Source organism: Penicillium hispanicum (assembly GCF_028827665.1).
Source record: "Penicillium hispanicum strain IBT 35686 chromosome Unknown utg000006l_segment0_segment0, whole genome shotgun sequence".
Lineage (NCBI taxonomy): Eukaryota > Fungi > Ascomycota > Eurotiomycetes > Eurotiales > Aspergillaceae > Penicillium > Penicillium hispanicum.
In genome coordinates, this window is record NW_026623198.1 from 1,235,312 (window position 1) to 1,251,690 (window position 16,379).

General features: G+C 53.4%; 4 protein-coding genes across 4 annotated transcripts; 1 reads left to right on the forward strand and 3 right to left on the reverse strand.

Moving 5' to 3' along the window:
* Positions 1-468: 468 nt before the first annotated feature.
* N7459_006788 (chromatin segregase YTA7) lies at positions 469-5,443 on the reverse strand (the record flags this gene model as incomplete). The annotated part of the gene is made up of 2 exons (XM_056945956.1): positions 469-3,359; positions 3,421-5,443. Coding segments are annotated over 2 exons (4,914 nt in total), but the record flags the coding sequence as incomplete, so codon positions are not given.
* Positions 5,444-7,170: 1,727 nt separating this feature from the next.
* On the forward strand, positions 7,171-7,633 carry N7459_006789 (uncharacterized protein; the record flags this gene model as incomplete). The annotated part of the gene is made up of 3 exons (XM_056945957.1): positions 7,171-7,314; positions 7,394-7,520; positions 7,578-7,633. 3 exons carry the CDS (start codon positions 7,171-7,173, stop codon positions 7,631-7,633), a joined length of 327 nt encoding a protein of 108 aa, XP_056797956.1.
* A 228-nt stretch (positions 7,634-7,861) lies between these two features.
* On the reverse strand, positions 7,862-10,259 carry N7459_006790 (putative C2H2 finger domain protein; the record flags this gene model as incomplete). Its single annotated transcript, XM_056945958.1, has 5 exons — positions 7,862-8,396; positions 8,449-9,078; positions 9,135-9,398; positions 9,461-10,161; positions 10,254-10,259. The coding sequence occupies 5 exons, from the start codon at positions 10,257-10,259 to the stop codon at positions 7,862-7,864; spliced, it is 2,136 nt and encodes a 711-aa protein (XP_056797957.1).
* Positions 10,260-11,772: 1,513 nt separating this feature from the next.
* N7459_006791 (putative C2H2 finger domain protein) lies at positions 11,773-15,444 on the reverse strand (the record flags this gene model as incomplete). The annotated part of the gene is made up of 1 exon (XM_056945959.1): positions 11,773-15,444. One exon carries the CDS (start codon positions 15,442-15,444, stop codon positions 11,773-11,775), a length of 3,672 nt encoding a protein of 1,223 aa, XP_056797958.1.
* Between the last annotated feature and the right edge of the window lie 935 nt (positions 15,445-16,379).

The window sequence follows — 16,379 nt, forward strand, 5'->3', positions numbered from 1 at the left end:
TTCAAGCTCCGGTCATGGCTCACAGGCGTTGACCAGGAGCAAGTTCCCAAAAGAATGAAGGAGTGGAAAGGTGTCGTGTCTCAAAGAGCTGGAAATCATGCAGGGCCGCAAAGGCCAGGTGTTTTAGTGGGTCGTGTCACATGGTCCCGGAAGTATACCTGCAATGCTCAAGGTGACCATCAACCAAGTCTTTGGCAGCTACATTCTACCAGGGGAACAGATGAATACATGGGGTTTCAAGTCTTTAGATTCACGCATCCATCAAAGCCTCTTACGGGGCTTGGGAAATATTCAGACATTCGTACCTAATCACTCAAACAAAAGGAAATTGGGTAGTAAACACCGCCATCACAACGCAAAAATGAACTGTCCTAGGCCCGGACAGGAAGAAGACCTCAGAAAGATGAACGTATTGACAGGAAAGTGAAGAACGAATGAAAGAATTAGTCGTTACACCAGATATCACAGCTAGAAGCTCAACTTGCCCATCTGTTCCTTGGTATTCTGACTGATGGGCCCGATCTCTTGCATAGACTGCATATCTTCGAGTACAGCGTTGAATGTCGCCGTAACACTCTTGGCCACAGAGGTGCGATTCCATTCATTACGCTTGTGCCAGACACAGTCCATCAGGCAGGTGGTAATCTGCTCCAATTGCTCAACGGAGCAGCCACTCGTCTGCTGGGTGAGCTTCTTGTGAAGGTGCTCGACGTACGCAACGTCGAGGATCAACTCAGGAGGCGGCTCCGAGTTCAGCAATGCTTGCAGATTAGCCGAGGCACCGCCAATTGTTCCAGCAGAACCGTCGAATAGGGGAGGCTGGGGTTTCGGCTGTGACTGGCTGCCGTTCAACGTGCTGGTCTCCTCCGCTTGTCCAGACGCCAGCGAGTCCCGGGGGCGGGGAGAAGGTTGACTACTGCCACCTTGTTGGGTATCAGGCAAGTGTTCTTCTTGCGATACGCGGTCAGGGTACTGCGTGAGGTCGGGGAATTCGTGCCGGGAGGCTTGGGGGCTTTGGGCCTGGTATTGTCGATTCGAGGACTGCTCTGAAGACTTCTTGTCTGAAGTGGTTTGTGTGGTGGACGCTTCATTGGTGTAATCAGCTGGTTGTGATCCAGGAGCCATCGGAGTCATGGGGCCCTTCTGCGAGAAGCTCGACAGACCAGATTCGCGGCGAACTTGCTGGGATGGCGCAGTGTGTGAATATGCCGGCTTCGGCTGTGCAGATGGTCCAAACGAGCTGTTCTGGGTGTTTTTGCTGCCAGAGTGATGCTCGGAGTTGGTCATGAAAACATCTCCATCTCCGTCTCCGTCCCCGTGGGAGCCGTTGCTTTGGCCATGGGAGCCAGTCTCATTCAGATCCGAGCCACCGCCGTTGTGATACCCATTCGCGAAGCTCACATGCGACTGTCGCGTAGGGGTAACAGGACGCGTGGCAGATTTTCCGATGCCAGGGATCCATTCCCCAAGATGAACAGGGCCAGAAGACGTTCCAGATTCAGTGTTTCCATGCGGCACATTTTCATACGCAGAGCCGGGCCGCGAAGCCGCTCTCTCCTCTTCTTCAGCACAGCGAGCACGCTCAGCTGCTTCTTTTTCACGAGCGACTTCTCGAAGATAGACATTCTCACACTCCGCGACAAGGACCGGCTCAGTCTGCTCGATGGTTGAGATATCAACTTCGACATTAGACAGTAGTTCGTTCGCACGTAGCAGTCGTTCCTGGTCACCCAGCTGCCGAGCATCCTTTGCGATTCGCTTGATATCCGCCAAGAAGTCGCTTGGTCGCTTGTAATAACCGTTCGAGAGACGCTTCTCCATGGTCACAATCTCCATGTTGTAGAAAAATTTGTCAGTCGTGACTTCGCGAAGACCCGGTACACCATGCTTGTCATATGCCTTTTCAAATGGTCGATAGATATTCTGCTGGTCGGGAGGGAGGTCGCTGGTGACAATGTTTGGGTCTTCATCTTCCCACAAGTATCGTATTTGGGATTCGTCAACCACTCCAGCTCGAAATCGCTTGTATTTCTTGATCTGGTCCATGATTGGCTGAATCCGGATTTTCAAGAGATTGAGAGTCTGTCGGTCTTTCTTCCTTTGAGCTTTCAGTTGCTCCTTGTTGAGTGACGCTTCAGCTTGCGGGGGCGGCGCCGGTGCAACCTCGAGCTCTTCCAGCTGGCGCTTCTTGCGGTTGTCGGGATCAGGGAAATCGGAGGGCGCTGTCGTAATGTATTCAATGAGTTTGCCGAAGAACTCATGACGCGCAGCATAGTCTGGAGGGTGCAGATCATAGAAATTCTTAGAAGAGAAACCGAACAGATTCTTCAGTAAAACAACGTCCACATCTTCCCCTGTCGACTCAAGCACACCGAGCAGAAGAACAGGATCAGATGGCGGTATGGATCTCAGCAGACCCAGGAATGTGGATATAACCGTAGGCCCAACTGTTTCAAACCATGTCTGAAGGTTGGGGATGTAAATCACGCTTGGCTTGTGTCGCTTAACTTCAGAAAAGAGTTGGATGACAGTAGCTTCGGGTGAACGGGTCGAGTCGCTGAGCAAGGTAGGAAGATCGAATGCTTGGACATGCAAACCTTCAAAACGATGCAGCAGGGCGGCTGCAAGGTATTGCTGACCCATTCCTTGAGAGCCACGGAGAAGTAGTCTTGGTCGGAACACGCGCGATCGATCGAATTCTTGCATGATCTGCTCTCGCCGAAACCCGTTGCCATCTTCTGGTTCCTCGTACTGAGCTTCTTCAAGAGCGGTAAGTCTCTTCCGCTGAGGAAGGATCTCTGACAGCGAAACCTGGATATGCGCCAAGGACCGACGCAGCAAGGGTTCTACATTCTGTGGCAAAGCAGATGCCCCCGAGGAAGTGGAACGTTCGGATGAGGGGACCAGCTTTTTGATCGCAAGCATGAAGTCCTTAGGAAGAACATCGATTTTCTTTGGGTCGATGACGAGTTTCTTATCCGATTTGTAAATCTGAGGGTACTTCCTCTGCACAGCGTTGAGAGCGGCCTCAGTGCAAAGAGCACGCAAATCAGCACCACCGTAGCCCTTGGTGATTTTGGCCAACTCGTCCTTGATATCGCCAGGAAGTGGAGGATCCCAGCCTTTTGTGTGGATATCAAGAATAGCACGTCGGCCTTCAATGTTGGGAAGTGGAAAATAGAATTCACGGTCGAAGCGGCCAGGCCGGCGAAGAGCGGGATCAACCGAGTCCGGTCGATTGGTCGCCCCGATCACAATGACTTGACCACGGCCATCCATGCCATCCATTAACGCCAGAAGCGTTGATACAATCGAAGCATGAATTTGTTCTTGCTTGCTAGATCGCACGGGAGCCAAGCCTATTCGCGAACTATTAGCAAAGTGTATTCAAGCAAACAGAGGTATTCTGATACAACTTACCATCAATCTCATCAAAAAAGATGATACTAGGCTGCGTCTTGCGAGCTTCCTCGAAAAGAAGCCGGAGTTGCCGCTCAGCCTCACCAACCCATTTACTGAGAGCATCTGCACCCTTCCTCATGTAAAACGTCACCTTGCGACCTTCAGAACTGACACTGTTTGCAAGAGCACGAGCCAAGAGCGTCTTTCCAGTGCCGGGAGGGCCATGGAATAAGACGCCTCGAGGAGGAACAATGTGGAACCGTTGAAAGATCTCTGGGTACAGCAATGGAAGGGAGACCATTTCCTTCAATTGATCAATGTGACCTTGCAAGCCGCCCACACTGTCAAAATTGACTTTCATGTCGACACCCAGTGGATCCGCATCGGCCAGTGTTTGCTTGTCCTTGACTTTGCCAAAGTTTGCAGGTGTGCCTGAAAGATTTTGAGCAGCATCGGCTGAATGAGCTTGAGGAACAAGGCCACCACCAGATGCAATCCCAGTAGCCTTGGGTTGTTGAACAGCCTCATCATCGCTACTGTCGCTATCCACGCCACCGGTTGCGGCAGGGGCACCGGGAGGTGCGAGAATGGCGGAGGGGCCGCCACCTCCAAAGGGACCATAGGTTGGAAAGAGAGTTCGCTGCCAGCCTCCACCACCTCCACCGCGTCCACGGCGAGAAGGGGACTCGGTGACAAGTTCATTTTCAGCTTCTTCAATTGGCAGCAGCAAATCTGGGCGAATGATTCGATAGTCGACGTCCTTGCGGCTACGTCGTGGTTTTTCATAGATGATTTCTTGCGCCATGCGACGCCGAGGACGACCACCTCGCAAATCTTGTAGTTCCTCTGCCAGTTCTTCAGCAACCTCTGACTGACCTCGGGATCGCGAAGGACGTTTTCGCAGACCAGCTCGGCGACCAACGGTGCTATCCTCCTCTTCATCGCGAGCTTGGCTAGCCTTGCGCGGAGAGCGGCCAGATTTTGCGGATTCTGAATCTCCATCATCGTCATCGTGAGAGTCTTCTTCTTCCGGCTCAAAGTCACTCTCTTCGTCTTGTCCTTTGCGCTGTGAAGAGGGCTTCTTACGACTGGATCGACGAGGCATAAACTCTTGTTCAGTCACCTTTGGTTCCTCCTCGGCATCCCGTGGTTCATTCCGAGAGGGTCTGGTCCGTCGTCGAGTGATTGGGCCTTCATCATCTTCATCTTCATCGTCGTCGTTCTTCACGTCCCCATTCTCGGATTCAAGGACCACGCCCTCTTCGTTGATCATTTCCACGTCATCACGGTCTTGCGCCCCATCATTTGTAACAGTGGTGTCACCTTCAGGAGGCACATCACTCTCCATGATCTCTAGGGAGCCCTGGATCTCGGTGGTCTCCTCTACGACTTCTTCGTTGATGACCGGCTGTTGAGAGGCGCGAGAGCTGCGTCCTGGAAGCTCGGTCTCTGGACTCACCGTAGCTCGTCCAACGGTCTCCATGTGGCGTCCGGAGTTAGTCAACGCGTAGATGTCCTCAGAAGCGCCTCGGGTACGGCGAGTAGTTCGTCGGCCGGCGTTGAACTGAGGCTGCTGGAGGATCTCGGGTCGAAGCTTCAGTTTAATCACAGTGTTCTTCTTCGGCGGCGGCGGAGAGGCAGCCGCAAGCTCATCATCCTCGTCTTCATCATCCCCGATTATCTCGTCTTCGTCGGATGGCTCCTCATACGCCGGACGGTTCTGTGTGGTACGTCGACGAGCAGTCCCTCGTGCGTTTCGCTCGACATTTGGGTCATCAGAATCATCTTCAGGCTCGCTGAAGGAAAGATCTTCACTCAGGCTCTCATCGTCTGAAACAACGGCGCTGTCGGAGCCACGACGTTGTCGCTTCTTGGCCGGTCTCGACTTCTTCCTGGGGCTTGATTTGGACTTTCGTCGTGGGGCGCGCACGGAGCCCTCGCTCCAATCCTCATCATTCGAGTCTGACTTATTTGCGAGCTCCTCGAGGGAGCGCTTGGCGCCGTGGCGCATGATGGCGTGGATGGTTTCAAGGCGTGGGTGCTTTGAGGTCGTGGGTCAGCGATATGAGCGACTGGAGTAGCGACAATACCAAAAGGGCAGGGAGGCAGAGGGATGTGGTTCGTAGACGGCCAGGCGTGATATTTGCGAAGGCAGATGGGTCGAACTGGTGGTTGTAGGAAAATGGGAGCTTACAAACGACAACCAAGTCTCGTCCAGCGATGACAGTGGAACAGTCGGATCAACGCGCTACCCGTCGCGGGAAAAATGCACAGTGGCCACAGAATACCTTGCACGACAATTGCTGATCAACAGGTTAGGTTGTCGGCAACGGAGCGATGGTGGAGCACAATCGGGGCGAGTTGGGAAGGGTCTCTGGAACTCGGTACTGACGCGTAGGGAAATAGGAAAGGGCTTGAGTAGGTCAACCACCGCGAGAGCTCAAATGGACTTGAAGGAAACAGCGAAAGAGGGCAAGGATTGGGAGGCCCTTCAACTATCGCGATCAACACAGAGTGAATGGCCCAGGGCGGAAGGGACTCGCGCTGGCTGAATATTCACCAGCCACAGATGGTGGCTTAATGTGGCTTAGTCAGTTGTGCACGTGCCATCACCGTCGAAGTGAAGACGTCCGCACGCCCTCCTTCACCACCCCATTCATACCCCCTTTGAATCACATCCCGGAGGATCATTCAGTCTATCAGTCATCTTGATTGGGCATAATTCCATCGTAGAAGACCCGCTTGGAGCGATTCCGGTCCTTGTGGGGGAGGGGAGCCTGGAGCAGCATGATGGTGAAAGGAGGTGTCAGAGGGCAGTTAGGGACGTGGAGAAGCGACTGCCGGGAACAACTCCGTCTTTTTAATCTGTGGCTCCCTTCCTTTGCTGCCCGCCAGAATTCAACCGGTCCTGATATCATGTGATTGCTGACTCATCTGGTCCCTGTCTGCCCGGGCGAGTCTGGTCAGATCACGAATACCTCTTCCAGGCGTGCCTTTCAAACCTCGAACAATTAACTGTGGAAGGCGACGTATTCTATCACTACCACTCAGGAGAATGGTTAGGGGTCAAAGATCTACCAATCTAGGCACACTGCCAACCTGCCAAGTGCCAATCCATATATCTGTAGGACCTTAGCGTGTAAATATATGTACAGGAGGTATCTTGGAGATCATGGCCTCCGTTAATCCAATTCTTCACCACTTGGGTATTCCCCAATATTTCAAAGCTAAAGTTGCAGCGTAGGAGACTTTGTTTCATAAACACCATGCATTAGACTAGTATCCATGTCCGAGGCAGTAGTCGAAACTCTGAAAGTGAGCCTTGCCCCCAAGAATCCTGATCTATTCGATTCTTGAAATTTGTTCTCATCCTGTCTAACAATAGAGAGAATACAAGCGAGGAATTTGCACAAATAAAGTGTGGTTTCTGATCGGGAAACAGAGTTCTTGCAGTAAATAAGTACAAAATTCGCCTTCGTTGAATGTCAATACCCGATCGGCCGTCTGGCTCTAGTTTGTTTGCGGCCGAGTCAAGTATCCCTAACTAGCACCTCTAGCCTAGTTGATCGTGTTCCATCATCCTGCGAGCAAGTCAACACCACGGTCGTTTATACGAAAGTAGCAACCAGGTCCAAGCACCAAGCCGAGAGTGCCAAGCGCCCGCTGTCCCCGACCCACGCTAGACCGCTTTCGCCCGGACCACGACCTTCACCGCGCAACAAGCAATATCCAATATCGCGATAGCCTCATAGCCACCGAAATCACAGGATGTTACTTCGACAAGTCGCCCGTCCATTTGGTCGCTCATCTGGAGTCCACCTTCCCGTGCAAAAGGCGGTTAGCAGGCGGCTGTTGAGCTCCACATCCGCGACGCTCAACTCATCACAAAACCCGAGTTCCTACCGACAAGGGGTGAGTAACGTGCCGATGCTGAACAATGATCCTCTCCTATGAGGACGACTCCCAGGTTAACTTGACATATTGGTTGCAGATCAATGCGTACCGCACTTTTGCAGGCCCCTTTGGCAAGGTCTTCCTGGGCGCCGTATTCACTTACCAAGTCATCTACTGGACGTGGGTGAAGTTAGAAACGGACGAGGACAAGCTAGAAAGGAACAGTGAGTTTCAATCTTTGTTTCCCACTTATCATACTGCAGCGGCTGATTCCTTCCTAGAAGAGGCGGCCACACTAGAGAAAAAGGCCCGGGAGCTCGCGGCTGCTCAGAAATGAGTTTCTGCCACCGGTGTGGAAGGCACTGTACTATATGCTTGATTGATTGACCAAGTTCTGCATCGGCTCTTTTCTCTAATATTTCCTTTTTTTTTTTTTTTTTTTTTTTTTTTTTTAACTACAGGTTGGATTTTCTGAAGCCGACATCTTCGTTTATATGCACCTATGATATACTACATTGTACAGAATATTCAGTCAACAAAATGCCACCATCTTCAAGCAGATTTATCACCCGCCAAATTTGCGCTTCCGGTGATTTCCATCGTCTATTGGGGAAGGAGAGGCTTCGTGTTGATTCACGGAGCTGTATCCTCCACCGTGTAGGACTTCACGCTCCGCCAGCGAAGGGAAGCGCCAATCTCGCCCTCGCTCGCTCTTTTTAAAGTGCTCGATATCTATGTGGTTGAATCGCTCATCCAATGCCGCAGGACCGTGGTTTCGAAGTGGAATGGTTCGACTACAGAACCCACACCAGAAGCCTGATTGGTCCGCTATGTCGAGACGACTCGAATTTAGGGTGTTGATTAACCCGTTATTAAAAAGGCCATGATGCTGACCGAGATGCTGAGTATAAGTTTCCTCCCGATAGAAGATCCGCCCGCACGAGGCGCCCGTCTGCGAATCTTGGAGAGCACAGAGCCAGCTTGGGATGTGAAGGTGCTGGGAGCTCTCGTGGCGTTTCCAGTCGGCTTTGCTGCCGAAAGATTTGGCACAATTTGGGAATGTGCAACCATACGGCCGTTCGTGGCGTTTCTGGTGCTTCCTGTATCCATTTGTGAGACAGGCACAAACCGGGCCAGGAACGAGTAACTTACTTCATTTCGCACCGCAGACGGGTGCGTTTGGAACAAACGTTGCATTGAAACCAATCCCGCTTGTCATCGCAGGGTTCCAATGTGGCGGAGACTTCATCGGACAGTCGTTCTAAAGCTACCGACAGAACCTTCTGCATCACATGGCGCTGAGGTGGGGACAGTTGGGAGTTGTCCCATTCGATCTCAATCCCCTTATCACTATGCTGGCTAGCCATACGCCCACGGTGATTCATCATTTTGGTCATTGCATGAAGTAGGTTGTCTGCCGCATCTGTAACAAATGTCCCCGATTTGAGGATTCCAGCCTCCTCCGTAAGGGCATGACTGTCCTTGGCAAAGGATGAGGCGAAACCGGGAGACCCGAATGCGGGAAACTGGGGTGACTGATCATCGAGAATAGATTCGTTTTGTGGGCTATGTTGGGAAGGTTGAGGCGTGGGAGCCCGGGATGAAAGGATATCAACACCATCGAGGTTGTGTGTCGCATGCTCCGAATCCAAATCCATCTGTATGGACTGAACAGATGCCATATCTTGTGGCGCCTCCACCGACGAGTCCTCCGGCGAGCTGGTGTCGTCGAGCTTACGGCTAGCTCGTCTGCCCATGATGCCCTCATACCAGTCCATGGATCTAGCGATGGGGTTAATTTTTTTAACTCAACGCAAAATCGATATGGGGATACCTACTTCTGGAGTAATGCATCCGCATCTTCCTCGTGATGCATTCGGCTCAGGTGCTGCTTGAAATTGTCCAGCCGAGGCCATTTCTTGTTGGGACGAGGACAGTTTCTGCCAAAGCAGAGGTACATCATCTTGGGACCACGTTCGGGTTCTTTGTTGTGAACGCATTTCTTATGGCGGGCCAGGTCATTGATCGTGCCAAATCCTTCTTTGCGCGGGCAGTTGGGCTCGTCGCATTTGAAGAGTTTTCTATGGCGAGCTTCATGTTTTCTATCCCAGACAGTCAGTTTGGAATGTCAAATCACTTGCAACGACCCGTAAGAGCTATGTACCTCTTGTCGGATGGACACTTCCCCACCCAGTTGCAGGTGGGATGATCACATTTAACCGTACTGTCCAAGAAATGTGGCGATGAGGCGACCGTCCCCTGAGCAAAAGGCTGCCCATTGCTGAAGCGGGACTGGTCAAACAAGGCAACGGACTCTTCAAAGTTATGCTCTATGGCACCAATCTGGGGACTTGACATTGAGTCCATTCCATGGGAAGAGGTAACCACTGAGTGTGACGCGCAGCTAGTACTCCCATAACCCGAGTCCGCAGAATAACTACCCATGTACTGGCTTCCGCTATCAGATGGGGTACCGTAGTGAGGCTTAGAGAAACCACAGTCTGGGTCTCCGACCGCAGACACATTCATATGGGAGACAGATGAAGGATTGGGAACACCGGTAACCTGCAACGGGTTCCACGCATCCTGGTCGGCAGTGAGACGAGAGGGGGGATAGTGGGCGTAGTAGAAATCTTGAGTGTCAGTGGAGGGCCACTGGCCCAAGAATGGGGGTGGGTTCCGGGCTTCGAGCGAGGCTAGATCGGTACTCAAATGCAGCTCGAGGAGCGGATTCGAGGCCGAGTCGCTCAGGGCCAAACTGGAAGGTCTGAAGTCCGAAAGATCGGAAGATGGATGGGATCCGTCGTGGCTGACCATGATGCCTTGAAGGACGTCGCCGGAGTTATTCCAGCCTAGCTGAGGGTCCTACAGATGAGAGCAATAGAACCAGATCGAGTCAGTCTTGGGAGAACAGATAAGGAGAGGAGAAGTCGAGCTGCAGAGCGATGGCAACCAACCTCCATGGTGACAATGGCAATGACAAACGACAATGACGCGACAGCCGACCACAGGTCAACTGAGACCGGATGAGGGTGCGGGATGTAGCGGGTGTGTATAGATGAACACCCGGGTGAAGACGCCCGCAAATAAGGAGCCGCGAAAACCAACCGAGAAGGCAGAACAGCCCCGACTCGAAGCCTGGGGAGAGCAGGGTTAAATGCAATGTCCAAACCCGGGCCCCTCCACCCGCTCGAAAAATGAGGTGCATGCAGCCAACGCACGCGAGGGAAAAACACGCACCTCGACCCTCTCAACCTCCCATCAACCATGCCCCTCCGCTTCTCGCCCCGAGCCGGTTTACCCACGCGACAATCAAGGGCGGGAATGTCGAACATGTGCGCGAAAAGAAAAGACAAGCGCAAGACCTAAATGAGACAAGCCGTGGAATGTGCATGTTATCCCTTGATTGCACAGCCCCGCTGCACGGGTGCGTGGGTGATGGTGGGTGATGGGTGATGGGTGATGGTGGGTATGGGGGTGTTCTCACCCAGGTGAAGATCGTGTCAATCATTTCTGGAGCGATCGTGAAGCTGTAAGACCAGACCTCGCTTCGTGTCCCACTGCGTCGCCTTGGGATCGGGATCTTTCATCTGTTTGAGCGTCGCGTTGTACAGCATCCCCTCCCCCCCCAAAGACTTCTCCTTCTCACTCTCTCGCAGGCGCACATGCAATACAGTAGTACGCCCATAGCGAGTATATGTACATACGGTGCTAAGTGGTAGCTAGCAAAGTAACGACCCAATCAGGATGTGACAGGGACGATCCACAGCCACTCGGGCCTCGCGATGCCATGCCCTGGCATCAAGGGATAATGGCATGGCATAGCATGGACTTGAAACAGTGACGTTCTGCCATCCACGCGTTCAAGGGTTGCTAAGGGGGAACCCGCTCCTGAAACTCTGCATCGGCCCAGGCTCCCCAGGTAAGGACTAGTAATCCCCTTTTCTCGAACTCAGTAAACGAGGAGGAGCGCTTTACACTTCGGCTCGGGAAGATCCCGGCAAAGCCTAGAATATGATCTCTCATATGCTATGCATATCGCTCAATACGCCACCTCAGTCCGAGACAGAATTCTCAAGTGCCGCCAAAAATATGTAAGTCCACCTAATCCGATCATTCTCGTCAGGGTCGTCATTCCACACCCGTGCTGAATTAACGCGCAGACATGCCTTTCTTCGGGCCGCTGTGCCGAGGAGGGGCCAAAATTGCAAAAAGAAAGGGGGGGACTATAGGAAGCACTATACAGAAAAATGAGAAAAAGAAATATAAAGGACGGAGGAAAAGATCAAGAGAGATGCCATTTCCTTTCTACAACTAAAGCGCGTCCACCTGCGTTGACGTAGTCGCTGCAATCAGCCGGCAGCAACGGGTATAAGTCGTCGACTGAAAAATAAGGGGGGGGTATACACATAAACACGCGCCCTCAAATGCAAATGGGCAAGTCAAAGAAAAGGAAAAGGAACAGAAAGTCGTCAATCACATTTGAGAGGAATAGCTGGACGTATACGGCCCGGGCATGGTGGTGGTGTAGGGCGAATTTGATGGCACAGACTGGTATCCCGGATAACTCCCCTGTGCTGGGTAGAGCGACGAATCTTGAGGGTGAAGCTGGGAGTTCAGCGGATACGAATGCTGCAGCATGGGAGCGTTGGCTTCGGATGTTCTCGATCTCGGGACGGCGTTGTAGGGCGGTGGGTACGTCACCGAGTTCTGATGCAGGGGGTGGAGCGTGGCTTGGTCGAACTGACCCATACCGTACGCCGGAAACTGATCGCCAGGCTGTAGGCCATCGGTGATCGAGTCCGGTTCCATCGAAAGCTCGGTGCCGGAAATCGAGGGGTAGTTCATCATGGGCATGTCGTAGGAAAAGTGATGGCTAGCGGGCGTGCTGGTGTTGCTAGTCGGGTACTGCTGTCGACCCTCCAATGATGCATTGGGGGCATCGTGGTGACTGTGGAACGGCCCAGCGAGGGATGAAGGATTTGGGTCGGCAGAACTACCGGGGATCGGCGTCAGGTGAGCTTGATTCGGGGACGCACCGCTTTGTTTGGCGAGTTCCAGCACGGGCAAGGCCAACTGCTCCATGTGTTTCCCCAGGTGGACCGTTAACTTCTTCCAGCTGTCACAAATGTTGCCACAGAAGCGGCAAGGCTCCTGGCTTGGAGTTTGCTGTGTTTCATGCCTGCATTCCACCATCATGCGCTCGACACGATCCGCCTCCCGGTCTCGCTGGCTGTCAGAAGATCCCTCGGTAGCAGCTACTGTACTCCTCGTCTTCTTGGCATTGGGCTCGGGCATTTTGTGCTCCCGCACCAGGTGTTGAAGGAAATTGTTTTTACGGAAGCAGGTGTGGCTGCACTCGGGGATCGCGCAGGTCCACCATTCATGTTGTCGGTGCCGCTCGCTCTCGTGTCGAACCCAGTCGGCCTTGCGCTTGAAGGATTTGGGTTCGTTGCACTGAGGAAAACTGCACGTGAATGGCTCCAAGTCCTCGTGCACGTGCTTGGTCCAATCGGATGGTTTCTGGCAGGTTTTCACTTGGAAGCAAATGGGACACTCAAACTGAGCAGGCAAATGACTGACAGGGGGTAGTGGAACGCCAGGGGGGAATTGGGCTGCAGCGATAGATCCTTCGCCGTGCACATAGGGCTGGTCGCGGCCACAACTGAGATCAGTAATTCGGAATTGAGTCTGCCCAGCTTCAGACGAAGCCGAGGCCTTGCGTTGATCCAGCAGTGCTGCTGCTCCCCCCAGTGCGAAACAGAATTTGCCAGCCTTGCAATTATGATTAGCGACTGCAGTCGAATGCTTCTGCTGTAAGTCGACGAGCTTCTTATATCGACGGACTTGCTCTTGCGCAAAGCGGTGAATCAGAGCTGGCTCGAGACGTGGGTTGATTTGCATAATCTGCGCCTTGAATCCTTCGAATGTCGGTACTGGTGGACGTGACAACGGGGGAAACTCCATCACGAGCCCTTTATCACCTGCCATTTCCAGATCCTCCTCCTCCACACCTGCTGTGTCAGGCTCCGGTACCACGCTTGCCCGTGACTGTTCAGCGCCCGTATTCGGTCTTGAAGAGCGATAGATACCGGCAACTGGTGGGCCCCCATGGGTAGTCATCAGGTCCATCAACCCCGGAGTGACAGGTCGTGGTAGCTCGCTTCGGCTTCGGCCACGAACTATTGTCGGGAAGCCCTTGGGAATTGCTTCTGCATTTGGCGATACAGCATGAACCGCATTATTGCCTCCAATAGCCGCCATTTGTCCTGACATAGAAATGAGGGCGTTGGTTAAGCTTGGGGAGCGGCTATGCTGCTTCGACGACAAACTCAGCCGGTGACGATGGCTCTCTTTACGATGCGGTTCCTCAGGGGCGGCGTGATGGGCACCAGTATTTGTGCTGGCAAGTGAGAGGTCAGATGCCTGACGCTTTAACATGTTAGATGCTTGGATGAATGGACGCTTGAGCAGGCTACTGCTCCGCCTCTCTTTGCTTTTTGGGTGGCCACTGATTCTCATGCGCTCGAAGTTTGCACCAAAATTGATAATGCTATTATTATCAATTGTTGCTGTGAGCGATGCCGTCTCTAGGTCCCGCGCGCGCTTCTCGAATGCCACCATGGCTGCGGTGGAGCTTCCTGGTTGCATCGCGTCAGTGCGAGGAGCGGCATCCCTCGGGGGATCTTGCCAAGGATAAAGACGGAAGTCTTGGCTGGAGTTAGTCAATTCGAGAGAAGAGTAAACTTCTGGAGTGGAACGGTCATATCGGCCTGCTTCATTGGCATCTGCAGGGAGTGAATCTGAGGTGGTTTCAACACTGCTCTCGCTCGCATCGTCGTCCTCACTACTCTCGCTCTCGTGTACCAAAACACCAGGCCCAGGAGCTGGACCACCTGTGTAGAACTGGAGGTTGAAATAGTCTTCTTGCTGAAGCGGGCGGTCTCCAGTGCTCCGCGCTCGCAATCTGTTACTCGCCTGGATTTGTCGACGGGGTGGTGTTGGAGGCACACCATCACCTGCTTCGCTGCTAGCTGCACTCACATCAGCCGACCAAAGACTAATGTCTTGATTCTTCCGGCTGCGTTCCCGTTGAATTTCCAAGTCGTTGGGACTTAATACATATTCGTTGCCTCGAGCGGATGGCTCAAGCCCACCGCGGCCTGTGGCCGGGCTCCGGATCCAGTTGCCGTTGTGGGTTCGGGCGACGGAGAGGGAAGAAACCGACCGATGATCATCGTAAGCGATGTCCCCTTCCGAGTCACTAGAAAACTCATCGGGGCCTCCTGGGGAGAGATGGGTCGACGATCGGCTTGCGCGTCGCTGGTGCGCAAAGGCGCCTCGCTCCGGAGAATCTCCACGCGACACAGTCTCTATCGTGAGAAGAATGGGACTTCTCCCCCTTGCGGTGGAAGCCGACGTCAGTCCATCCATCGATGGGTGATCGGTTGAGATGGCGAGGTCAGAGCCACCAAGCTTGGGTTTCTGGAGGCTAGCTAGTGAATGCTGCGCCGCGGAGAGTTCACCTGGAGCTGTCGCATTTCCTGGCACGGACGAAGGACTTGGAACGGTCTGTTCTGGCGGTACCCACTGAGAGGCATTTGCCATCATTGACGCCGACCATGCCGATTGAGTGGATGGGGCCGTTGTGCCACTCTGCCAGTTGGCACCACTCCCCAGGTCGATGTCCGACGGTGCGAGAAACCCACTAGGATCGGATAGGGAGGTGCAAGAACTGATGCCAACATAATCAGTCCCTTGCGAGGGCCAGCCGGTATGAGTGCGGATGGCAGGCCCCGGCCCCGATGCCTCATGGTCATCGTTAGGTGGGGAGCTGTGGTTGGGACTGCTACCCACGGGGGTCAGTCGAATCGCGCTGGCCTGGAAATCAATTTCCTCCGGATCAGATGGCGCAGAAAGATACGGATCCTGGGGATTCCGCTCCTGGAGCGGCGAGTGTCGAGCGTTGTGGGGGCTCGACATCTTCATCGAATCGATGGCGGATGAGTTGGCCCATGCAGAGCGAGCTAGATCCGGAGAGCCACCTTCGGAAGGAGGCGAGAGGGGGCCAGAAGGAAGTGTGAAATCATTGAATGGGTGCAAAGTGCTGCGAGACAGATCGAGAGAATGATATAATTTCCCGGACATGGGAAGGGGACCTGTGATGTTGCAGATAATGATTTACTCTTTATAATAGACCAAGGCGAGGGGCGATGCCAGAGCCGGGTCCAGCTGTAGACGTCAAGACCCGGGGTTGGGCAAGCTTGACAAAGTAGAAGAGTCAGAAAATTGGGGGCCGTGGGAGGGGGGGGGGGGGGGGTTGCAAGAGGAAAGGAGATGACGAGGGCGAAGAGCAGAAGTAGCGCCGGGGGGCGTAATACTTTAGGGGAACCACAAGAGGGGGGCAGAGAAACGGGGGTCAGCCTTGTAGAAAGAGGAAGCGTGGAAGCAGAGTAACTGTGCCGCTATGAGCCTCATTTAGCGCTGCGCTCTTGGCGCCCCGCGTCGTGCTTTGCCCGCTGTTTCTGTGTTCTCTCCGCGTCGCTCGTCGTATGCATTTCTCTGCCCTTCGCACCATGTCGGGACAGCTTCTGCAAACCAGGTTCTGCTTGGCTCCTGCATTTCAAGGCATTCTCGGCTTTCCCAAATCGCTCTCGTGAAACCAGGCTGTACTTGCGGCAGGGCGACTGAGCCACACAGTCTGGTTCCTGCGTTCTATTCTTATCCCCTCAGCCCCTCGTGGGGTCCAGAATTCTCCAAAGCCACACGGTAGGGCTGAACCGGTGTCCACGAGCTTGTTTATACGCCAAAAACATCAGCCACGGATCTGAAACAGGTTGTGTGTTCCGTGCCGGTGTCCGTGGATCTATCTCCCGATCGTGGGACGCGGGCGCTTCCACGGATGACATCGATAACATGGCTAATTGTTAGCTAGTTAGGGTTTGTATGGCCGGGTTGTGGGGCGGGAGCGACAAAAGATCAAAGTGATGTTCCATTGGTTCTACACACTTCTTGTTGCAACCAAACGTCCCATTGAATAACCTTGGGGAAAAATACATGTCTCGAATATCCCAGCCGCTGAA